This window comes from Balaenoptera musculus, chromosome 15 (genome assembly GCF_009873245.2).
Source record: "Balaenoptera musculus isolate JJ_BM4_2016_0621 chromosome 15, mBalMus1.pri.v3, whole genome shotgun sequence".
In the NCBI taxonomy this organism is placed as follows: Eukaryota; Metazoa; Chordata; class Mammalia; order Artiodactyla; family Balaenopteridae; genus Balaenoptera; species Balaenoptera musculus.
This window is the reverse complement of record NC_045799.1, coordinates 72,884,844-72,911,037: the sequence shown is the minus strand read 5'-3', so window position 1 is coordinate 72,911,037 and position 26,194 is coordinate 72,884,844. Positions and strand designations below refer to the sequence as shown.

At 34.0% G+C, this 26,194-nt stretch overlaps 1 protein-coding gene across 1 annotated transcript in view; it reads left to right on the top strand.

The window, feature by feature from the left end:
- SEPTIN14 (septin 14) overlaps positions 1-25,782 on the top strand; it is a 40,352-nt gene extending 14,570 nt beyond the window's left edge. Inside the window, exons 5-10 of the mRNA XM_036826117.1 lie at positions 6,042-6,228; positions 9,141-9,302; positions 14,931-15,027; positions 16,314-16,482; positions 19,439-19,571; positions 25,100-25,782. Of these exons, the coding sequence (XP_036682012.1) occupies positions 6,042-6,228; positions 9,141-9,302; positions 14,931-15,027; positions 16,314-16,482; positions 19,439-19,571; positions 25,100-25,279 (928 nt within the window). The 3' untranslated portion in view covers positions 25,280-25,782. The remainder of the gene's footprint in view (positions 1-6,041; positions 6,229-9,140; positions 9,303-14,930; positions 15,028-16,313; positions 16,483-19,438; positions 19,572-25,099) is intronic.
- The last annotated feature ends 412 nt before the right edge of the window (positions 25,783-26,194 follow it).

The window sequence follows — 26,194 nt, the reverse complement described above, 5'->3', positions numbered from 1 at the left end:
ATGGAACAGTATCTACCTCACATCATTGGGGCTTCATCAGTCATTGTCTATTGTTCTAATTAAAATTTAATGTTAGCTAGTTGTTAAGAATCTGTTTATCAAGGGTGTGGTCTTCACAAGCATTATTTCTCCTCCTACATATATAATGTTTGGCCTAGCACATATTTCTGTGCCTCCCTTGTGGGTAGAGTTTTTTGTTTTGTTTTGTTTTTGTTTTTTGCCTGTGTTCCTCTCCCTAATCTTCAGTTGCTTTCTACTAGTGCCCTCAGGCTGCAGTTTTGAAGCCTTTATCCCTGAAGGTTAAGACTTATTCCTTTGGAAGATAGGTCTGTTTGAAGTTTCAGCATTGACTGCTGTGACCTTCCCCTCGCCAGCATCTTGGGGGACATTTCTCAGGATTTTCCCTGATCTTCTCTGTGATTCCCTAATATGGTTCCTGAAGTGTTTTATGCTCTCAGGTTAGCCCACTCTTGGATTTTAACAGTTAGTTAAAAATTCCTAGCTTAATGTTTTTACATTATAATTTACATATATAATACATATATAATTTACATATATAGTTTTCATTGACATGTGTCTCAGGTAAGCAAATGATCAGTTACTGTTTTTCCCTATACACCTCTCTTTGCCTCTAGATTTTCAGTACGTTTCTTGTTCTATGACTTTATTTCTCTGATGGATTCAAGAAAAGTCATTGATTTTCACTTTGCCCAGCTTTTTTCTTCTCTTTTTTTTTAAATTGAAGTATAGTTGATTTACAATATTGTGTTAGTTTCAGGTGTACAGCAAGGTGATTCAGTTATATACATATTTTTTTCAGATTCTTTTCCATTATAGGTTATTATAAGATATTGAATATAGTTACCTGTGCAAACAACAAGTAAATCCTTGTTGTTTGTTGTAAGAATGAGAGCAATCATCTTTTTAGGTTTCTACATCTCCCAAAATATGTAAAAACCAGAAATGTTCAATAATTTTTTTTATCTCTTACATTTTCTGTGCATCATGCATTCATAAAGAGCCACCTGGAAAAGTTCTAGCTCAGGTTTCTCATGAGGTTCAGTCAGATATCAGCTAGGGCCACAGTTGTCTAAAGGCTTGACTGGAGCTACAGGATCCACTTCTATAATGACTCAAATACATGGCTAACAAGTTGGTTCTGGATGTTGGCAGGATGACTGAGCTTCTCCTCACATAAATCTTCCAAAAGCCTGCTTGAACTGCTGCAGTATCTTCATAACATGTTAGATGTCCATCCTCCAGAATAAATTATCCTAGAGACTAGGGTGGAGAATGAAATACTTTTATAACCCAGTCTTGGTAATTACGCATGGTCACTTTTACTTGCTACTTAGCAACTCTTATTAACTCTTGGGAGTGGACCACACAGGACACAAATAGCAGACTTTGAGGATCATTGGTTATCACTTGAAGACTGGCTACCACATGCGCTATTTAAAACAGTATTGCAATAGACATTGCTGTAAATGTACCCTAAATATATAACTGGGAGTAAAACTACTGGATCAGAAGATATTCATATCTTCAAGTTTACTAGATAATGCCGAACTTTTCTCCAATGTTTTTATAAAAATATACACTGCCAGCAGCAATGTATGCACCACACCTTTTTGTGTCACATCTTTACCTTCACCAGATATTGACAGACCTTTCAAGTTTTGCCATCTAGTAGGTTTATGATTGTATTGTATTGCAATTCCCTACATACTAATGAGATTTTTATATTTTCATTTTTTTGACATCTAATTTTGTGAACCTGATTTGTTAAATCCCTGTTCAATCTTTTGCTTACTTTTCTACTCTTTTTGTTTGTTTGTTTGTTTTTTGTCTTTGGTATTTCCTCTTTTTTAAAAAATTGAAATATAGTTGTTTTACAGTATTGTGTTAGTTTTGGGTATACAGACAGTAAATCTTGTTGCTTATCTACTGAGGTTTTTTTCCTACTGAGTTTTAAAAATTATTTTATTCCACAATAATTTTAGACCTACAGAAATTTTAGACTTTTGTGATTCAAATTAGTAAAGAGAGCTTCTTTATAACTTTTACCCATTTTTCCATATATGTCAACATCCTGCATAACTATAGTTCAATTATCAAAAGTAAGACATGAACACTGCTACAATGTAATTTACTATACTATAGACTATTCAGTTTCACCAGTTCTTCCACTAGCAACTTTTTTTTTCTGTTTTAGGATTCAACATAGGAACTCAGTTTTCATTTATTTGTCATGTCTCTTTAGTCTACTCCAGTTTATGGCAGTTTTTTGTTTGTTTGTTTTTTCACCTTTCATGACCTTTAACATTTTTAAGAGCACTGGCCATTTATTTTGTAGAATGCTTTACAATTTCGGTTTCCCTGATATTTTCTCATGATTAGACTGAGTCTGTACAATTTGGCAAGAATACCACAGAGTCGATTTTACTTTCTCAATGTGTCATAACAGTAGGTGCATGATGTGGGCATGTCTTATTGCTAGTGATGTTAAACTGATTAAGATTAAGATAGTATCTACCAGGGTTTCTTCACTGTAAAGTTAAGATATTTTTTTACCTTTGTAATGAATAAACATCTTGGCGACTAATACTTTGAGACTATACAAATATTCTATTTCTCCTAAAATTTTCAACTACTCTTGTAAGCATCTGGATTCTGCCTGTAACAATCATTGTTGTGGTGCTTTAATGTTGAATTTGTATTTCTCTTATTCTTTCTACACTTATTAATTGGAATTATTCTCTAAGGGAAGTTTAATGTTCTCCCCCATTTATTTACTTATTCAATTATTTTTTTATATCAGTTGGACTCGTGGATACTTATTTTATTTTATGAGTTATAATACAATACTGTAAAAAATTTTTTTTGCTCACATTTTCCCCATCTTGGCTGTTGGGAGCAGTGTCCCATGTGCACTTGAGAAAAATGTGTATTCTATTGCTGTTGGATGAAATGTTCTATATATGTCTCTTGGGTCCATTTGGTCTAATGTATGGTTCAAGTCCAATGTTTTCTTTTTTTCCCTTTTTTTTGGCTGTCCAGCGTGGCCTGTGGGATCTTAGTTCCCTGACCAGGGATCGAACCCATGTCCCCTGCAGTGGAAGTGGGGAGTCTTAACCACTGGACTGCCAGGGAAGTCCCAAGTCCAACGTTTTCTTGTTGATTTTCTCTCTAGATGATCTACCCATTGCTGAAAGTGGGGTACTGAAGTCCCTTACAATTATGGTATTGTTGTCTGTTTCTCCCTTCAGATCTGTTAGCATTTGATTAATATATAGGTGCTTCAATGCTGAGTGCATGTATTTTGTGGTTGTTATAACCTCTTGATGGATTGGCCAGTTTACCTTTATATAATGATTTTCTTTGACTCTTGTTACCCTTTTTGCTTAAAGTCTTTTTTTTTCTGACATAAATACAGCCACCCCTGCTTTATTTTCATTTCCACTTTCATGGTATATCTTTTTCTATTTCTTTACTTTGAGCCTATGTGTGTCCTTAATGCTGAATGAGTCTCTTGTCAGCAGCAGATGGTTGGGTCTTATTTTTTTAATCCATCTAGCCATCTGTGCCTTTTGATTAGTGAGTTCAACTCATTTATATTTAGAATAATTATTGATATGTAAGGACTTACTACTGCCATCTTATTAATTGCATTCTGGCTGTTTTGTAGTTCCATTATTTAGTTTTTTTCTCTGTTTCTTTCTGTCTTTGTAAATTGGTGATTTTTTGTGCTGGTATGTTCTGATTTCCCTTTCTTTATCTTTTGTGGATCTACTCTAGGTTTTTGCTTTGTGGTTGTCATGAAACTTACATAAAATCTTTTATCTTACAGATAAAACTGATAGGTGGTTTACTTTGATCGCATAAGAAAATTTCACCCTTTTGCTCCCCATTTTATATTTTGAGGTCACAAATTTACCTCTTTTTATATTGTATATTCTTTAACAAATTACAGTACTATAGTTATTTTTAATACTTTTGTCCTTAACCATTATACTCGTTAAGTTGTTAACATGCTATCTTATCACAGATTAGATTTTTCTAAATCTGTATATTTGCCTTTACCAGTGTGTTATATACTTTTGTACATTTTCATGTTCTAATTAGTGTCTTTTTGCTTCTGCCTGAAGAATTTCTTAAAGATTTTCTTGCAAGGCAGATCTAGTACTGATGAACTTTCTCAGCTTTTTTGTTGTTGTTTGGGAAAGTCTTATTTCTCCTTCATTTCTGAAGAATAACTTTGCCAAATAGAGTATTCTTGGCTGGCAGTTTTTATATTTTGTTATTTTTCTCTCTCCTGGCCTGTAGGTCTCTGCTGAGACATCTGCTGATAGCCTAATGGGGGTTTCTTTATAGGTTACACTTTTTTTTTCTCTTGCTGCTGTTAGGATTCTCTATTTGTCTTCGATTTTTGACAGTCTCATTATAATGTGTCTTGAGAAGGTCTTTATGCATTGAGATATATGGTGATCTATTAGGTTTGTAAACTTAGGTGGCTAAGTGTCTCGCAAAATTTGTGAAGTTCTCAGCTATTCTTTCTTTTTTTAAAGTTAATTTTTCCTGGAGTATAGTTGCTTTACAATGTTGTGTTAGTTTCTTGCTGTACAGCAAAATGAATCAGTCATATGTATACATATATCCCCCCTTTTTTAGATTTCCTTCCCATTTAGGTCACCACTCAGCTATTCTTTCTATTTATTTATTTATTTGTTTGTTTGTTTGTTTGTTTGTTTATGGCTGTCTTTGGGTCTTGGTTGCTGTGTGCGGGCTTTCTCTAGTTGCGGTGAGCGGGGGCTACTCTTCGTTGAGGTGCGTGGGCTTCTCATTGCGGTGGGTTCTCTTGTTGCAGAGCACGGGCTCTAGGCACATGGGCCTCAGTAGCTGTGGCATGCGGGCTCACTAGTTGTGGCTCATGGGCTCTAGAGCGCAGGATCAGTAGTTGTGGCACATGGGCTTAGTTGCTCCATGGCATGTGGGATCTTCCTGGACCAAGGCTCGAACCCGTGTCCCCTGCATTGGCAGGCGGATTCTTAACCACTGCACCACCAGGGATGTCCCTATTCTTTCTTTAAATAAACGTTCTGCCCTTTTCTTCCTTTCCTCTCAGTATGGAACTCCAACTATTCTAATATTTATATATTTTTTGAAGTCTCTTAGATCATATAGGCTTTCTTCATTCATTTTCATTCTTTCTGTCTTTATTTTCCTCTGCTTGAGTTATTTCAAAGTTCCTATTCTCTAGCACACTGATTCTATTCTCCATTTGGTCTCTTCTGCTGTAGATGCTCTCTATTGCATTTTCTATTTCATTCATTGAATTTTTCAGCCCCAGAATTTCTGTTTGGATTTTTTTTTTTAAAGATTTCTATCCCTTTGTTAAGTTTCTAATTTTGCTCATACATTGTTTTTCTGATTTTGTTGAATTGTCTTTATGTGTTTTCTTGTATCTCATTGAGTTTCATTAAAACAATTATTTTGAAATCTTTTTCAGATAGATTGCAAAATTCTGTGCCTGTGATTCAGTTATTAGAGGATTATTATTATCTTTTGTGGGTGACATGTTTTCTTGATTCTTCACATTCCTTGGAGTTTTGCATTGCTGCTTTTGCATTTGAAGTAGCAGACAGCTCCTCAAATCTTTTACTAGTTGCATTTAGGTGGATATACTGTTTATTCGTCCTGTTATATCTGGGGGCTTTCTCTGACCTTGTATGGACAGCCCATACAAGGGCTTGTATGTCTTGAGCATTCTTGGTTCTTTGCACTTATACATATGTATACATATAAAAAATATGTTTTCTGATTGGAACTTCATTGAACTGATAGATCATTTTTCCTTTTCTATAAACAAGAGGACTTTTTATTGCTTTGTAGCTGTTATCTTTGTAAGGACATGTTATGCACATTTTATCACTGTGGCAAACTAGTGAGTACACATATTAACTAGATATTAAATGGTAAAAATGCAGACATCAGATGATATTAATCTGTTATGCTAAATGTTTAAATAATCATTTTTTCAGCTACCAGCCGATAGTTGACTACATAGATGCTCAATTTGAGTCCTATCTTCAAGAAGAATTGAAAATTAAGCGTTCCTTTGTTGACTACCATGATTCCCGTATCCACGTGTGCCTTTACTTCATTTCACCTACAGGACATTCTCTGAAATCCCTTGATCTATTAACCATGAAGAACATTGACAGTAAGGTGCGTTTGGTAAATCTATCAACCAATCAAGATTTGATACTTATTTTGAAATAATACAAATCTTGAAGGCATTTGCACACAGAGAACTTGTTATTTTGTAAATGTATATATATCATTTTGTTGTTGTTAATCTTTAAAGCATTTGTGTTCATTTCCTAGGGATACCATTGCAAAATACCACAGACTTAGTGGTTTAAACAACAGAAATTAATTTTCTCACGATTCTGGAGGCTACAAGTTCAAGATCAAGGTGTCGCCAAGTTTCATTTTTTCTGAAACCTCATTTTAGGTGGCAGATTGCCACTTTCTCACTGCGTCCTCATATGATCTTTTCTTTGTACACACAGCTGATGTCACTGTGTGCCCAAGTTTCCCCTTTTTATGAGGACACCAGTAGGATTGGATTAGGGCCTATCTTCATGGCCTTATTTTCAGTTAATCACCTCTCTAAAGGTTCTATCTCCAAATACTTTGTGAGATACTGGGGTTTAGGGCTTTAAGATATGTGTGAGGGAGAAGAGGGAGACATATTCAGCCCATAATAGCATTTGATACATTTCAACCTTTCTTCCTTTCCAGAGAAATTTAATTAGGATGTGCATCAGTTAGGAAAATGAGACACAGGTTTTAAAAAATTTAATAAAATTTAAAATTTATCATGCTAAGTGAAGTAAGTCAGACAGAGAAAGGCAAATATCATATGATATCACTTCTATGCAGAATCTAAAAAAAAATTGATACAAATGAACTTACAAAATAGAAACAGACAGACTTAGAGAACAGAATTTATGGTTACCAGAGGGGAAGGGTGGGGGGGAGGGATAGATTGGGAGTCTGGGATTGACATGTACACACTGCTATATTTAAAATAGATAACCAACAAGGACCTACTGTATAGCACAGGGAACTCTGCTCAATATTCTGTAATTACCTAAATGGGAAAAGAATTTGAAAAAGATTAGATACATGTATGTGTATAACTGAATCTCTTTTCTGTACACCAGAAATGAACACAACATTGTTAATCAACTATGCTCCAATCTAAAATAAAAATTTAAAAAACTTAAAAAAATTTTTTTTAAAGTTTAGGGGTTTGTGATTAAATCATAATTCAGATCATGGTCATTTACCTGTAGTTTTGAAATAGAATTTACTCTATAGTACTATAAAATAATGCCATTAACGTTTACCTGGTACCACTGATGGTGTGAAACATGAAGATTTCATGATCCTGGCTACTGGTTCTGTCAGAGAAAATTCAGAATATATATAATTTTTTTTCCAACAGAGAGCAAATATACATATGAAAGAACTTGTTATGTCATGAGATTCTTTTCTGCACTCAGCCCTGATAAAACATGCTGTCTTCAACTTTATTCAGATGAAGGGAGGAAGAGTTCTAAAATTGCGTTCCCTTTATCAAAGAAGGCCTGACCTTTGCTGTGTATTGTTCAAACTGGAAAGAAACGTTGTACTTAATCTAAGTCACCAAGTAGTTGAAAGAAGTTAGATTTCTAGTTAAAATTAAGAGCTGTCTCAATTTCTCGATTAGTAGTATATTCAATACTCAAGGACACACAGTTTTATTTTTAATTTTATGGGCAGCTGTAATCATCAAGCCATTTCCAGATACAGGAAGTTGCTAATTTTTGCAAAGACCATTGCATAAAGGGTTGGGCAAGGGTGTGTGTCTGTCTGTTGTCTTCTCTTACAGGTTTCTCAGCTCTCCTTGCAATAAGTGACTTTTGTTCCTTAAATATGAACACCTGAGGAATTATTGACATGAAGCGTTTTCATTTCTCATGTGTTAATGATTTACTATCACTGGAGGGTATCTTTTCCCAGCTTTCTCACGAATACAACCCACGACATTTATGCTAGTCTTGAATCTACCATAGCAGTTGTCTGCTTTTTACTATGGAAGCTATTATTTAAGATTTTAAAATTAGACAAAATTTTGAACATCTACGTTATAATATTGAAGCCCTAGATTTTCACAAGGATTTTTTAAAAATGTACTTTGAGGAACCTAAAACAAAAGCAATAGACCTAAAACTGACTTTTATGCATTTCTACTAGATCACAGAACTTAATGTTGTGTAGCTATGATTTAACAGTAAAGATTTATTTTAACAGTAATAAAACATATTTTGGAATGTTTTATTGTTATTTTCTACAAAGTTTAATTATTAAGATGTAAATTCATTGAGAAGGAATGATCATATTGTAGAGCTAGGAAGAAAATTTTATGTATAAAATTTCAACTTCAAATATGCAATGTGAAATCATTTCTTTTTACAAATTACAAATGGACTTTTTTGTTAGCAAGGTGCTATACACACACATATACACACTCAGCTTTTAAAGTATAGTAAAAAAAAGTCTACAACTTTTAGGTGGTCTTTGGAAAACACAAGCAGTTCTACCTGCAAGGTCATCTAGGTAGAACAAGGTTCTACCTAGAAAATGGGACAGTGATTAAGATGGATTTATGGAGAAGATGATGCAAATGAATGACAGGTAGAAGGACAAAGTTGATCTGTTCTATGATTTTGATGAAAGGTCTCTTCTGACTTTTTAATACTCAGTTTAATAAGAAATCAAATTGATAATGAAATCAAATTGATCATACTTCATTTTGCTACTTACATTTTACTAACTCCAGATGTGTTGGAAGTGTAAGAAAGTTTGAGAAGAGAAAGAAAATTGAGATTTCTAAACCTGAATTCTGATTAAAGATTAATCTTCAAAGTACTGATGATTTTGGAAAGTAATTCTGTGAAGAAGTCATGATAGCCAGTGATTATCTAGTTATGAAAATTTATCGTGAGAGATTGAGGTTTTGACTGTAAAAATAACAAATTAATAACAAATCCTCAATGGTGAGATTTTGTTTGCTTCTTTCTTAATAGGTGAACATTATACCACTGATTGCCAAAGCAGATACAATTTCTAAAAATGATTTACAGAAATTTAAGTGTAAGATAATGAGTGAATTGATTAGTAATGGCATCCAGATATACCAACTCCCAACAGATGATGAAGCTACCATGCACGTGAACACCTCAATGAATGTAAGCTTCTAACTACTGAATATCAGTTCTATTTGACAGGTGGGAATGAAAGTATAATTTATAAGTAACAATATTAGTAATATAGTGTCACTTGTATCTGACAAAGAGACTATAAATAAGATATTTTTTCCCCAAAAGCCAGTGTGGGAAAATGTTTCACTTTCTTGATTTTGAAAAATGTTTGCTGATAATCAATTCTTTTAAAAAGCGTTTTATTGAGATACAGTTCACATACCATGTGACTCACCCATTAGAATATACAATTTAGTGAGTTTTAGTCTATTCACAATGTGTGCAACCATCACCACAACCAAATTTAGGACATTTTTATTTCTCAAAAAGAAATCCCATACTCTTCAGCTTTTCTCCCCTACTACCTGTCAGCCCTCCTCTCCACCAACCCTAGGAAATCACTAATCAACTTCTTTCTCTTCAGATTTCTCTGTTCTGGACATATCATATGAATGGAATTGTAAAATATTTGGTCTTTTCATGTTTTTATTGGCTATTAATATGTCTTCCCAAGAGAAAAATTTACTCAGACCCTTTGTCTATTTTTAATTGAGCTTTTGTCTTTTTATTATTGAGTTGTAAGAGTTCTTTATATATTCTGGATACAAGTTGCTTATGAGATACATGATTTGCAAATATTTCTCCCAATCTGTTGGTCTTTCCATTTTATTTTTGGTGTGCTTTGAAACACAAACTTTTTAATATTGATGAAGTCCAGTTTATTTATTTTTGTTGTTACTTGTGCTTTTGATGTCATACCTAAGAATATTTTGTCAAATCCAAGGTAATAAAGATTTACTTATAAGTTTTCTTCTAAGAGGTTTTAAAATTGTGGTAAAATACACATAACCTGAAATTTACCATCTTAAACCTTTTAAAGCTTACAGCTGAGTGGCATTATACGTTCACAATGTTGTGCTACTATCATTGCCACCATCTATATCCATAGAACTCTTTTCATCTTCAAAAACTGAAGCTCTGTAATAAACAATAATTCCCCATTACTCCTTCCCTCAGTCCTATGAATTTGACTACTCAAGGTACTTCCAGTAGATGGAAATATATATTTGTCCTTTTATACCTGTACAAATATTTATTTGAGTCCCTGCTTTCAATTCCCTTGGGTAATGCCAAGAAGTGGAATTGCTGGATTGTATGGTAATTCTACATTTAATTTCTTGAGGAACCGCCATACTGTTTTCCATGGTGGCTGCACTATTTTACATTCCCACCAAAAGTGTACAAGGATTCCAATTTATCCACATTCATACCAACACTTGTTACTTTCTGGGTTTTTTTAAAATAATAGTTTATATTAATGGATGTGAGGTGGTATCTCATTGTGGTTTTGATTTGCATTTCCCTGACGATTAGTGATGTTGAGCATCTTTTCATGTGCCTGTTGACCACCTGCATGTCTTCTTTGAAAAAATGTCTATTGAGGTCTTCTGCCCTTTTTAAAAATTGGGTTGTTTGCTTTTTTTTGATGTTGAGTTGTATGAGCTGTTTATACATTTTAGGTATTAACCCCTTATTAGATATATCATTTGCAAATATTTTTTTAATTCAGTAGGTAGTCTTTTCGTTTTGTTGATGGTTTCCTCTGATGTGCAAAAGGTTTTAAATTAAATTAGATCCCATTTGTTTATTTTTTTTGCTTTTGTATCCTCTGACTGAGGGGAAAGATCCAAAAAAATATTGCAACCACTTATGTCAAAGAGTGTTCTATGTTCTCTTTTAGGAGTTTTATGGTTTCTGGTCTTACATTTAGGTCTTTAATCAATTTTGTGTTTATTTTTGTATATCTTATGAGAAAAGGTTCTAACTTCATTCCTTTACATGTAGCTGTGTAGTTATCATGTAGTTATCCCAGCACCACTTATTGAAGAGACTGTCTTTTCCGCATTGTATATTTTTCTCTCCTTTGTCATAGATTAATTGGCCATCTGTGTGTAGTTTTATAACTGGGCTCTCTGTTTTGTTCCATTGATCTATATGTCTGTCTTTGTGCTAGTACCATACTATTTTGACACTGTAGTTTTATAGTATAGTCTGAAGTCAGGGAGTGTGATACCTCCAGTTTTGTTCTTTTTTCTCAAGATCGCTTTGGCTATTCAAGGACTTTTGTGGTACCATACAATTTTATTATTATTTATTCTGGTTCTGTGGAAAATGTCATGTGTATTTTGATAGGGGTTGCATTAAATCTACAGGTTATTTTGGGTAGTATGGACAATTTAACATTATTAATTCTTCCAACCCATGATCGTGGTATATTTTTTTCACTAATTGGTGTCATCTTCATATTCCTTCACCAACGTCTTATATTTTTCAGAGTATAGGTCTTTCACCTCCTCTTTTAAGCCAATTCTAGGTGTTTTATTCATTTTGATGTGATTTAAAACAGGATTGTTTTCTTGCTTTCTGTTCTTGATAGTTCATTATTAGTGTATAGAAAAGCAACAGAAATCTGTATATTAACCTTTTTATGCAACTTTATTGAATTCATTTATTAGTTCCAGTAGTTTTTTGGTAGAGGCTTAAAAGTTTTCTGTATATAGTATCATGTCATCTGCAAATACTGACAGTTTTACTTCTTCCCTTCCAATTTGGATGCCTTTTATTTATTTTTGTTCTCTGACTGCTGTGGCTAGGACTTCCAATATTATGTTAAATAGAAGTGGTGATAGTGGGCATCCTTGTCTTGTTATTGATTTTAGAGGAAAAGCTTTCAGTTTTCAACATTAAGTATGATTTTACCTGTGGGTTTGTCATAAATGGCATCTATTATGTTGAGATATGTTCCCTCTACACCAACACCGATGAGAGCTTTTATCATGAATGAATGTTGAATTTTGTCAAATGCTTTTTCTACAGTTATTGAGATGATCATGAGATTTTATCCCTTGATTTGTTAATATGGTGTGTCACACTGATTGATTTGCAGATTTTGGGCCATCCTTGCATCCCTGGAATAAATCAGACTTGATCATGGTTTATGATTCTTCTTATATATTGTTGAATTTGGTTTCCTAATATTTTGTTGAGGATTTTTGTACCTATATACATCTAAGATGTTGGCCTGTCATTTTCTTTTTTTTTTTTTTTTTTGCTGTGTCTTTGGTTTTAGTATCAGGGTAATGGTAGAGTCATAGAATGAATTTGGGAGTGTTCCCTCTTCTTCAGTTTTTTGCAGTAGCTTGAGAAAGATAGGTATTAGCTCTTCTTTACATGTTTAGTAGAATTCCCATATGAGGCTGTCTGGTCCTGGACTTTTGTTTGCTAGGAGTTTTCTGATTACTGATTCAATTTCACTACTAAATATTGGTCTGTTCAGATTATATATTTCTTCTTGGTCCAGTTTTGGGAGATTATATTTTTCTAGGAATTTATCCATTTTTTCTAGGTTGTCCAATTTATTGGCTTACAATTATTCATAGTATTCTCTTATGATTTTTTAATTTCTGTAATATTCATTGTAATTTCTCCTCTTTCACTTATTATTTTGTTTATTTGGGTCCTCTCTCTCTATTTTTTTAAATCAGCCTGGCTAAAGGCTTGTCAATTTTGCTTACCCTTTTAAAAAACAAGCTTTCCATGACCAGGGTCACAAAGATGGTTCAACATAAGCATATCAATCAATGTGATACACCATGTACACCATACAAAACCATATGATCATCTCAATAGATGCAGAAAAAAGCATTTGATAAAATTCAACACCCATTCATGATAAAAACCCTTACGAAAGTGGGTATAGAGGGAATGTATCTCAACATAATAAAAGCTATTTATGACAAACGCACAGCCAATATACTACTCAACAGTGAGAAACTAAAGCCTTCCTGCTAAAATCTGGAATGAGACAAGGATGCACACTCTCACCACTTCTATTCAACATAATATTGGATGTCCTAGCCACAGCAATCAGACAGGAAAAAGAAATAAAAGGTATTCAAATCAGTAGGGAAGAGGTAAAATTGTCATTATATGCAGGTGACATGATACTATATATAGAAAACCCTAAAGACTCCACACAAAAACTACTAAAACTGATAAATGAATTCAGCAAGGTAGAAGGATACAATGTTAACATACAGAAATCAGTTGCCTTTCTTTTTTTTTAACCCCAAATAGTTTATTTTATTTTGTTTTATACTTTACTGAAGTATAGTTGATCTACAATGTTGTGTTAATTTCTGCTGTACAGCAAAGTGATTCAGTTATATATGTATATATATACATATATATTCTTTTTCATGTTCTTTTCCATTATGGTTTATCACAGGATATTGAATATAGTTCCCTGTGCTATACAGTAAGATCTTGTTGTTTATCCATCCTATATATATACTAGTTTGTATCTGCTAATCCCAAACTCCCATTCCTTCTCTCTCCCAATCCCCACCTCCTGGCAACCACAAGTCTGTTCTATATGTCTGTGAGTCTGTTTCGGTTTCATAGATATGTACATTTGTGTCATATAACTTTCAGTTATAAAATAAATAAGTCCTGGGGATGTGGTGTACAACATAGTGACTGTAGTTAATAATACTGTATTGTATATTTGAAAGTTGCTAAGAGAGTAGATTCAAAAAGATCTCATCACAAGAAAAAAATTGTAACTGTGTGGTGATGGATGTTAACTAGACTTACTGTGGTGGTCATTTTACGATATACACAAAGACCAAATCATTATATTGTACATCAGAAACTAATATAATATGTCAATTATATCCCAATTAAAAAATATTTTAAAAAATATCATCTGAGGGCTTCCCTGGTGGCACAGTGGTTGAGAATCTGCCTGCCAATGCAGGAGACACGGGTTCGAGCCCTGGTCTGGGAAGATCCCACATGCCGCGGAGCAACTAGGCCCGTGAGCCACAATTACTGAGCCTTCGCGTCTGGAGCCTGTGCTCCGCAACAAGAGAGGCCGCGATAGTGAGAGGCCCGCGCACCACGCTGAAGAGTGGCCCCCACTTGCCACAACTAGAGAAAGCCCTCGCACAGAAACGAAGACCCAACACAGCCATAAATAAATTAAAAAAAAAAAAGTAAACACACACACACACACACACACACACACAAAATCATCTGAGAACAGATAGTTTTACTTATTCCTTTCTGATTTGCATTCCTTTTTTTTCTTTTTTAATTTTCTTTTCCATTTTCTATATAGTATTATTTATTAATATGCTTTATGTTATATTTCAATTAACTAATTATTAGAGTTTTCTTAATTTTGTCTTTTAGCTTTTATACTGGTGTTAAAAGTGATTTGCTTATTGTGTTTCAGGGTAAAGATAATGTGAGAAAAAATTATATGTCTACCAAAAACTGTTTTCTTTGTATTCCCCACAGTAGAATGCCTTGCTTTAGGCTGTACTCAGTAGGCAGTTTTCAACTGTGTGCATGATCTTGCACAAATGCTTACAGAAATTAATTTGCACATATTTAACGTGAAGTCATAAAATCTGAGGCAGGATAAATCACTTGTTTGAATAAACTTATGATGATATTATTGTCTCTGTTGTTTCCATAACAGAAATAAGACTAACAGAGTAAGTCATATTGGTATAAGGAAACATGATTAAAATTGTACTTACTTTCTAGGGACTCTTACCTTTTGCTGTAGTAGGAAGTATGGATGAAGTGAAAGTTGGAAAAAGAATGGTCAGAGGCCGTCAGTACCCTTGGGGAGTTTTACAAGGTAAATGTAACAAAGATGCGCAGGCTTGCTCTGGAATGATTATGCTTAAATATATATAAAATTATAAAAATTATATAAAATATAACTGTATAAATATATAAAACAAAACATTTTAACTTGAGTCAATATTGGTAACTCTTGCTAAACAGCAAATTAATAGTTACTGATAAGGAGCACAGATTCTGTTTCATTTAAGATAATGCTTATTTTGATTGTAATCTATTCTCACGGGAGTTTTCTGGATGGTGCTTTAGGCAAAACTTCAGAAACTGGGCAGAACCTCCTCATTTCCCCCTATCTGCCATATGCAGATTACCTCTCTATGCATAAACCATCACATTCAGAATGTTGGAAAGTTCTTTGAACAAAAGAACTCTGAACAACACAGAAGCATAAATATTGGTACTTGAAAGATGTTATATAAGTTAATTGCTACCTAATTTATAAAGCATTTTAAAGTGGTCACTATAAAAAGGGATGGAAAACCATTTTAAAAATAAAGTAGTACAATTCATTTTTGGATAAATTATACCTAGACATTTATATTAGTTATCTAGCATCATGATGAGTTAGAATAGTGTAATAGCAGTCATTTATTGTCTGATTCGTATACTTGTGATACTAATTATTGGGGACTAGTTTCCAAATGTTATTTTCAGTTAATATATTACAAATTTTTTAATTTATGAAATGTACTTAAAAACAACATATTTTAATGAATATTACATTTGGTTACAATATCATACACAATGCACAAAGTGTTGTGTTCAGTCTTTTGGATATGACAAACACAGTAGAGAGCCATGTGAATTTACTGAGTGATTTTGAAAATTGACTAATTCATTTTCATAAATATGGTGTGTAAATATAGTTTAATAACTAAATCATGCATAGTTTTTAAGACCTTTATGTTAGCAGGATTTACTTTAATAAAATTATTTACTTTAGTGAAATTATGTTATATTCTTTTTTAGTGCTCTGTAAAATACCTTGAGAATATTCATTTGAAAAATACTAACATAATTATTAATGAAAGTTTATGCCATCTACTAATATTACATGTTATTTCAGTGTTTCCTATTTATTCTTTGGCTAATAAATTTCAAGCAAATTTCCTGGTCTATAAATAAGCTCTACCTATAATTGGTATGTACCATATAACCATAGTTACATGGTTAAAAGAATTATAGCTATTAATCAGAACGATCTCTTAGCTCATTCAAGAATACTTAGAAAGTGATAGGGATTGATAATAAGCATTGTGGCTTTATTATTCTTCTGCCTAGTGGAAAATGAAGATCACTGTGACTTTGTTAAGCTCCGGGATGTGCTTCTTTATACAAACATGGAAGACTTGAAAGAACAAACCCACACTTGGCACTATGAACGTTATAGGTGCAGCAAACTTCAGAAAATGGGATTTACTGATGTGGGTCCAGACAACCAGCCAGTTAGGTGAGTGGAGATCTTGCTCAAACAAGATGACGGGTGACTTAGAAATCCCCTACAACGATGAGATATGATTATTTCGGAATGAGAATAGCTGTACTTCTCACATCCTAAATTTTGTGGTTTTTCATCATCTTCAGACTTAGATGGAGAGTTAGTAGGAGCAACATAATGCAAGGGCTCATTTATATGCATCCAATATGTGTATGTGCTGAAATGTGTATCCAAAAGAGAAAGTATATTTTATATGGAACAGAAGCTCAGGAAAGAGATTTGCAAATATTAGTAAAAATTGGTATAAGATGGCAAAGGATATTGAAAAGGATGGCAAAGGATATTGAGGATTGGATGGAGGAAAGAGGAAAAGCAGCAGTGTAATGTCATGGCATTGTCGAATCCAAGTTCATGTGCACGACACACAGTGAGGCCAAACAAACCGAAACATTGGAGTTTGGAGCAGAGAAAGGTTTATCGCAAGGACCTTGCAAGGAGAATGGGTGGCTCATGCTCAAAAGACCTGAACTCTCTGATGGGTTTCAGGGAAGAAGTTTTTATAGGCAAAATTTGTGGGGGAGGGCTATAGGGTGTGTAACCCTCCTCTGATTGGTTGATGGTGAGGTAACAGGGTGATGTTCAGTCATCAGCCTTCTGGTTCCTACCAGTCTGGGTCTACATGCTTGTGCTCAGCCTGAAATTATCATCCTCCACCTGGGTAGGCACGTTAGTTCCTGTAGAAGAACTCAAGAGATCTGTATCAGATTGTCATACACACACTCCCGCCCCTGCCCCAGGAGGAACCAGGTCCAGGACCCCATGCTGCACTATTGTTTCTTTCTGCATTCCCTCACTCTCCTCCCAGTAACTGTTTGAATCTGCCCTTTGGAACTCAGGGAAGGTCTAGGAGGTGGAAAGCCTTTTTCCCACAAACAAGAAAGGGGGTACACGGAAAGGCTTTTATGTCTGGGAGGGTCCCACAACATCCCGCTCGGTTTCAATCTCCCCTTTTCTTTGATATTCCTCAATCTTGAGGGGAACAGGTGTTGGACAAGATAGGGAATAACATTTTGGATGGAGAGCTCAATCATAAACTTGGCAGAGGAACTAGGTTTTAGGGGGACTCAGTTTCAATGGAAGTCAAGTGAAAATAGTTTGAGAGCAGGTGTACTTAGCTATACTGAGGAGGAATAGGATTTGTGCTGCAGAAGGGTCACAGTGTAGAACAATCCAGTTATATTAGTTACAGTACTTTGAAGGCAACCAGAATTGAACTGGCTATCTTAAATGCATCATATTTTGAAAGACGCCTGCCTTATTTTAATTGCTTTGAGAACCTCATAAATTAGATGTTTCCCCAAATTTTGTTGTCAAAAGATGTGAAGAAGTGTGATATAATAAAAAGTGGTAGGAGAAACAAAACATACTTTAAGTGTTTCAAAATTTGAGTACTTACTATATATACACTCTCTATACTTATATTCAATATGGCACCTCACTTTTTTACATCTCGTGATATAGAAATTTTCATTTCTGTACATGAGAGAATATTGGTAAATGTCCTTATATGTGACATAACAATATATATATGTATTTTATTGAAGTATAGTTGATTTACAATGTTGTGTTAATTTCTGCTGTATAGCAAAGTGATTCAGATATATATATAGATATAGATATAGTCTTTTTCATATTCTTTTCCATTATGGTTTATCACAGGTTATTGAATATAGTTCCCTGTGCTATACAGTAGGACCCTGTTGTTTATCCATTCTATATATAATAGTTTGCATCTGCTAATCCCAAACTCCCAGTCCATCCCTCCCCTCCCCGCTCCTCCTTGGCAACCACAAGTCTGTTTTCTATGTCTGGGAGTCTGTTTCTATTTCATAGATAAGTTCATTTGTGTCATATTTTAGATTCCACATATAAGTGATACCATATGGTATTTGTCTTTCTCTTTTTGACTTACTTCACTTAGTATGATAATTTCTAGGTCCATCCATGTTGCTGCAAATGGCATTATTTCATTCTTTTTTATGGCTGAGTAGTATTCCATTGTATATATGTACTACCTCTTCTTTATCCATCATCTGTTGATGAACATTTAGGTTGTTTCCATGTCTTGGCTCTTGTGAAGAGTGCTGCTATAAACACAGGGGTGCATGTATCTTTTTGAATTATAGTTTTGTCTGGATTTATGCTCAGAAGTGGGATTGCTGGATCATATAGCAACACTATTTTCAGTTTTTTGAGGAATGTCTATACTGTTTTCCATAGTGGCTGTACCAATTTACTTTCCCACCAACAGTGTAAGAGGGTTCCCTTTTCCCCATACCCTCCCCAGGCTTTGTTATTTGTAGATTTTTTTAGTGATAGCCATTCTGACCGGTGTGAGGTGGTACCTCATTGCAGTTTTGATTTGCATTTCTCTAATAATTAGGGATGCTGAACATCTTTTCATGTGCCTGTTGGCCATCTGTATATCTTCTTTCGAGAAATGACTATTTAGGTCTTCTGTCTGTTTTTCGATTGGGTTGTTTGGGTTTGTTTTTTTTTTTAATTTTATTTATTTATTTTATTTATGGCTGTGTTGGGTCTTCGTTTCTGTGCGAGGGCTTTCTCTAGCTGCGGCAAGCGGGGGCCACTCTTCATCGTGGTGCGCGGGCCTCTCACTATCGTGGCCTCTCTTGTTGCGGAGCACAGGCTCCAGACGCGCAGGCTCAGTAATTGTGGCTCACGGGCCCAGTTGCTCCGCGGCATGTGGGATCTTCCCAGACCAGGGCTCGAACCCGTGTCCCCTGCATTGGCAGGCAGATTCTCAACCACTGCGCCACCAGGGAAGCCCCCTGTTTGGGTTTTTTGTTGTTGAGTTGTATGAGCTACTTATATTAATAAACAATATATATTTTTACATGTTTATTTATATTAACATTTTAATATAAAAGTAACACAAATTTCTTTTCAGTTTTCAAGAGATCTATGAAGCCAAAAGGCAGGAGTTCTTGGATCAATGTCAGAGGGAAGAAGAAGAGTTGAAACAGAAGTTTATGCAGAGAGTAAAGCAGAAAGAAACAGCATTTAAAGAAGCTGAAAAAGAGGCAAGTCCTGCTAGTTTGATATAATTTGTATTCAAGTTTAGGTGTTCTATTAAGTTGGAGGTTTTCATCTCAAGAGTTTAGATGATTTTGTTGGAGGATCCTTGCTATTCTTCAAAAAGTAGCTATTTACCATATAGGTTTTGGATACAGCCTTTAAAAATTTGCCATCTGTAATCTTATTTTTTTCTAGAGCATTTGGAGAATTTACTTTTTTAATTTTTTAAACTGAAGTATAATTTGACTTACAATATTATATCAGTTTCAGGTATACAACAGTGATTGAATATTTTTATACATTACAAAATGATCACCGTGATGTCCCAGTTACCATCTGTCACCATACAAGGTTTTACAATATTATTCACTATATTCCTTATGCTGTACATTACATGCCCATGACATTATTTTATAACTGGAAGTTTGTATCCCTTAATCTCCTTCACCTATTTCACTCATCCTCTAATGCCACTCTTCTCTGGCAACCACCAGTTTGTTCTCTGTATCTATGAGTCTGTTTCTGTTTTATTATGTTTGTTCATTTGAATTTTTTTTTTAGATTCCGTGTATAAGTGAAATCATATGGCATTTATCTTTCTCTATCTGACTTATTTCACTTAGCATAATACCCTCCAGGTCCATCCATGTTGTCACAAAAGGCAAAATTTCATTCTTTTTATGGCTAATGTTTCATTGTATATATATACCACATCTTATTTATCCATTCATCTATTGATGGACACTTATGTTGCTTCCATATCTTGGCTATTGTAAATAATGCTGCAATGAACATAGAGGTGCATGTATTTTTTCAACTTAGTGTTTTTGTTTTCTTCAGAAAAATACCCAGAAGTGGAATTACTGGATCGTACAGTTGTCCTATTTTTAATTTTTTGAGGAAGCTCCATCCTATTTTCCATAGTGACCGTATCAATTTACATTCCCACTAATTCTGCACAAGTGTTGCCTTTTCTCCACATCCTTGCCAAAGTGTTATCTTTTTGATAATAGCCATTTTGAAGGGTGTGAAGAGATATCTAATTGTGAACTTGATTTGCATTTCCCTGAGGATCAGTGATGTTGAGCATTTTCTCATGTACCTGTTGGTCATCTCCATATCTTCTTTGGAAAAATGTCTGTGTAGTTCCTCTGCTCTTTTTGTAATTGGATTGTTTGGGTTTTTTTTATGTTGAGTTGTATGCATTCTTTATATATTTTGATTATTAACCCCTTATTAGATATATTGTTTAAAAATGTCTTCTCCCGTTCAGTAGGCTGCCTTTTCATTTTGTTAATAACTTCCTTCACTGTGCAAAAGCTTTTCAGTTTGATGCAGTCCCATTTGTTTATTTTTGCATTTGTTTCCCTTCCCTGAGGAGACATATCCAAAAAAAATTGATAAGACCGATGTCAAAGAGCTTACTGCCTATGTTTTTTCTAGAGTTTTGTGGTTTCAAATCTTACAGTTATATCTTTAATCCAATTTGAGTTTATTTTTGTATATGGCATCAGAAGGTAGTCCAGTTTGATTCCTTTGCATGTAGCTGTCCAGTTTTCCCAACATCATTTATTGAACAGGCTGTCTTTCCCTCATGTACATTCTTGCCTCCTTTGTTGTAGATTAGTTGACCGTATTAAGTGTGGGTTTATTTCTGGTCTCTCTTTTCTGTTCCACTGGTCTGTGTGTCTGTTTTGGTGCCAGTACCATATGTTTTGATTGCTGTAGCTATGTAGTATATAGTTTGAAATCAGGGATGGAGAGACCTCCAGCTTTGTTCTTCTTTCTCAAGATTGTTTTGGCTATTCGTGGTCTTTCGTGTTTCCATACAAACTTTAGAATTATTTGTTCTAGTTCAGTGAAAAATGCCATTGGTACTTTGATAGGGATAACATTGAATCTGTAGATTGCCTTTTGTATTGTAGTTATTATACCAATAATTTTTTCAATCCACGATGACAGTATATCTTTCCATTTATTTGTGTCATTTCAATTTCTTTCATCGTTGTCTTATTGTTTTCCAAGTACAAGTCTTTTACGTCCTTGGTTAGATTTATTTCTAGGTATTTTATGTTTTTTTGCAATTGTAATGGGTTTGTTTTCTTAATTTCTCTTTCTGATAGTTCATTGTTAGTGTATAGAAATGCAGCAGATTTCTGTATATTAATTTTGTATTCTGCAACTTTACTGAATTCGTTTACTAGTTCTAACAGTTTTTTGGTGACATCGTTAGGATTTTCTATATATAGTGTCATGTTCTCTGCAAACAGTGACAGTTTTACCTCTTCCTTTCTAATTTGGATGCCTTTTATTTCTTTTTCTTGGCTGATTGTTCTGGCTAGGACTTCCAATACTATGTTGAATAGATGTGGTGAGAGTGGACATCCTTGTTTTGTTCTTGATCTTGAAATACTTTCAGCTCTTCACAACTGAGTACCATGTTGGTTGTAGGTTTGTCATATATGGCCTTTATTATGTTGAGGTTATTATGTTTCATCTATACCCACTTTGTTGAGAGTTTTTATCATAAATTGATGTGGAATTTTGTCAAAAGCTTTTCCTGCATCTATTGATATGATCATATGATTTTATTCTTCAATTTTGTTAATATAGTATATATCACATTGTTTGATTTGTGAATATTGAATCATCCTTGCATCCCTGGGATAAATCCTGCTTGATCATGGTATATGATCCTTTTGATGTATTGTTGAATTTGATTTGCCAGTATGTTGTTGAGGATTTTTGCATCTATGTTCATCAGTGATACTGGCCTGTAATTTTTTGTGTGTGTGGTTTCTTTGTCTGGTTTTGGTATCAGTGTAATGCTGGCCTTGTAGGATGAGTTCAGCAGTATTCCTTCCTCTTCAGCTTTTTGGAATAGTTTGAGAAGGATAGGCATTATCTCTTCTTTAAATGTTTAGTAGAATTCACCTGTCAAATTATCTGGTCCTGGACTTTTGTTTGTTGGGAGTTTTAAAATTACTGATTCAATTTTACTACTGGTAATTTGTTCATATTTTGAATTTCTTCCTGATTCAGTCTTGGGAAATTGTACATTTCTAGAAATTTATTCATTTCCTCTAGGTTGCCCATTTTATTGGCATATAATTTTTCATATTAATCTCTTATGATCCTTTGTATTTCTGTGGTATCATTTGTAACTTCTCTTTTTTCATTTCTGATTTTACTTGGGCCCTCTCTTTTTTTTTCTTATGAGTCTAGCTAAAGGTTTATCAATTTTGTTTATCTTTTGAAAGAACCAGCTCTTAGTTTCATTGATCTTTTCTATTTTTTAAGCCTCTATTTCATTTATTTCTGCTTCAACCTTTATGATTTATTTCCTTCTGCTAACTTTGGGTTTTGTTAGTTCTTCTTTTCTAATTTGTTTATGTGTAATGTTAAGTTGTTTATACTAGATATTTTCTTGTTTCCTGAGGTAGGCTTGTATTGCTATAAACTTCCCTCACAGCACTGCTTTTGCTGTATCCCATAGATTTTGGAAAAATGTGTTTCTGTTTTCATTTATCTCCAGGTATTTAAAAATTTCCTCTTTGTTTCTTCCATGACCCATTTGTTGTTTAGCAGCATATTGTTTGGCCTCCACATGTTTGTGTTTTTTGCAGTATTTTTCTTATCGTTGATTTCTAGCTCATAGTGCTGTGGTTAGAAAAGAGACTTGATATGATTTCACTCTTCTAAATTTATTGAGAGTTCTTTTGTGGTCTAGCATGTGTCTATACTAGAGAAAGTTTCATGTGTACTTGAAAAGAATGTATATTTCTGCTGCTCTTGGACAGAGTATTCTATATATGTGTGTGTGAGTGTGTGTGTGTGCATCTGTCATTTGAGACCAATGTTTCCGTATTGGTTTTCTGTGTGGATAATCTGTCCATTGATGTGAGTGCATTGTTAAAGTTCCCTAATATGATTATGCTACTGTCAATTTCTTCCTTTAAGTTTGTTAATAGTTGCTTTATGCATTTGGGTGCTCCTATGTTGGGTGCATCTATATTTACAATTGTTATATCTTCTTGATGAACTGATCACTTTATCATTATGTAATGTCCTTCTTTGTCTTTTGTTACAGTCTTTGCTTTAAAGCCTATTTTGGCTGATATAAGTATTGCTACACCAGCTGTCTTTTCATTTCCATTTGCATAGAACACTTTTTCTGTCCCCTCATTTAGATTTATGATCCATTTGAGTTTAATTTTTGTGAAGGTTTGTGTCTAGATTCTTTGGGGATTTTTTTTTCATGTGAATGTTCAGTTGTTTCAGCACAAGTTGTTGAAGAGACTATCTTTCCTCCTTGTACTACCTATGCTCCTTTGTCAAAGATCAATTTACTAAATATATTTGCATCTATTTCTAGGCTCTCTATTTTGTTGCATTGATCTATTTTTCTATTTTTTTCACCAATATCACACTATCGTGATTACTGTAGTTTTAGTCAGATTACTATAGTCAGTGAAGTCAGGTAGCATCAGTTCTTCAAGTTTATTCTTCTCCTTCAATATTGTGTTGGTTATTCTGGGTCTTTTGTTTTGCCATAAAACCTTTAGAATCAGTTTGTCAATATCTATAAAATAACTTGCTGGGATTTTGATTAGGATTGCAATGACTCTGTAGATCAAGTTGGGAAGAACTGACAACTTGACAATATTGAGTCTTCCTATCCACAAACATGAAATAGTTATTTATTTTGTTCTTCTCTAATGTTTTTCATCAGGGTTTTGTTGTTTTCTTCATATGGATCTTGTATGTATTTTGTTAGATTTATACCTAAGTATTTCATTGGGGGGTTAATGCAATTGTTATTGCGTTTTTTACTTCAAATTCCACTTGTTCACTGCTGGTATATAGGAAAGCAATTAACCTTTATATAATAACCTTATATCTTGCAACCTTGCTATAATTGCTAATTAGTTCCAGGAGTTTTTTGGTCAGTTCTTTTGGATTTGCTACATAGATGATTATGTTATCTGTAAACAATGACAGTTTTATGTCTTTCTTCCCAATCTGTATACATTTTATTTTTCTTCTCTTACTTTATTGCATTAGCAAGGACTTCCAGTACAATGTTGAAAGGGAGTAGTGAGGGGGGACATCCTTACCTTGAACCTGACTTGCAGGAAAAGTCCAAGTTTCTCACCAGAGTAGTTAATATTTGAAACGTTTATGTATTAAGATAAAGTTTAGCTTTCTCTGATTTCTACCTTCAACCTCCCATCTTTAAGTAAAAAGTTTTCTCAATGATTTTGCCATCATTTATAAATACCACACTCCCACATCCCCAGCCTTTGCAATCATTCTTCTTGCCATTTTATGTAGATGCTCATTTGCTTCTCAGGTCTGAAAATGTAATTACGAGCAATATGACTCCAGCAGAGATAATTTTTGAGACTGTTATTAAGATCAAGTGTTACTCTGATGATTAGGGTATGTTTGATAACCAGAAAAAAAGAAACATGTTCTTGGGGATGTGCCACCATAGCGTGCTTTGAGTCACAACTGCAGATTTGTTTCACAGCTACAGGACAAGTTTGAGCATCTTAAGAGGGTCCAACAAAAGGAGACAATGAAACTTGAGGAGGAGAGAAGACAATTAGAAGAAGAAATAATAGATTTTTATAAAATGAAGGCTGCCTCTGGAACATTGCAGACTCAGGGGTGTACCAATATAAGGAAGGACAAAGATCGTAAGAAATAATCCTCTCTTACCGTTCTGTGTGTCATAGAGCCCTATCACTCTCAATCCCATCTTCCTGTGAGATTTTTCTCATAGCACTAATTCTGATTGAAATTATACTAAGTTTTAAAATCTGTTTGCTTATTGTATATTTTCTCCAACTAGAATGTGAACTCCTTGGGAGTAGGTACCTTGACCATCTTGTTAAATGCTCTGTCCTCAGTGTTTAGAACAAGAATAGCACAGAATTAGCACTCAATACATATTTGCTAAAATGAAAGAAAATCAAAGAATTATATAGCAGAGTGTAAAAAGTGATTAGCTGTTGAAATTCTTTTACCATAGCCCTACCTGTGGCTCCAGGGACCAAGTATATATATATACTATTTCATATCTAAATAGAAGTAGGGGATTTGTTGGCATAAAATATTATGTTATAAAAAGCTAATTCTTATGCTGATATTCCTTAACAAATTCTACTGATAATAATTTCTTGATACTTTTTATTAAATAAAATATTGTTTCTGATTGGAACTCTTAGGCTTTTATGTTAGACCTTGTAAAACTAATATTGGAATAAATCTTGAAAAGTTAGGGAGAGCCAGAAAAGAGTGGGAAACCATGAGTAACATTTGGATGATAATATTACACCTTACATATTTGGGGTATATGTTAAAACGAAAGTTATCAAATAAAGTAGACTTTTTTTTTTGCCATTTCAAAATTTTCCTTCTGACTATATATCCTGATTTTCCGCATTTACAATGTCAGTTCACCTATGTGTATGGCTGACTCACCGTGACTCATTCTATGAAAGTACTACCGTTGAGGGTCTGTATATATTTACTCCAGCTACATCTGGCATAGTTCATGGAATTTTTCTCATGTCCCTAAAAGAATAAATTTTTCTTCTGTTGTAATTGTATTACTGCATTC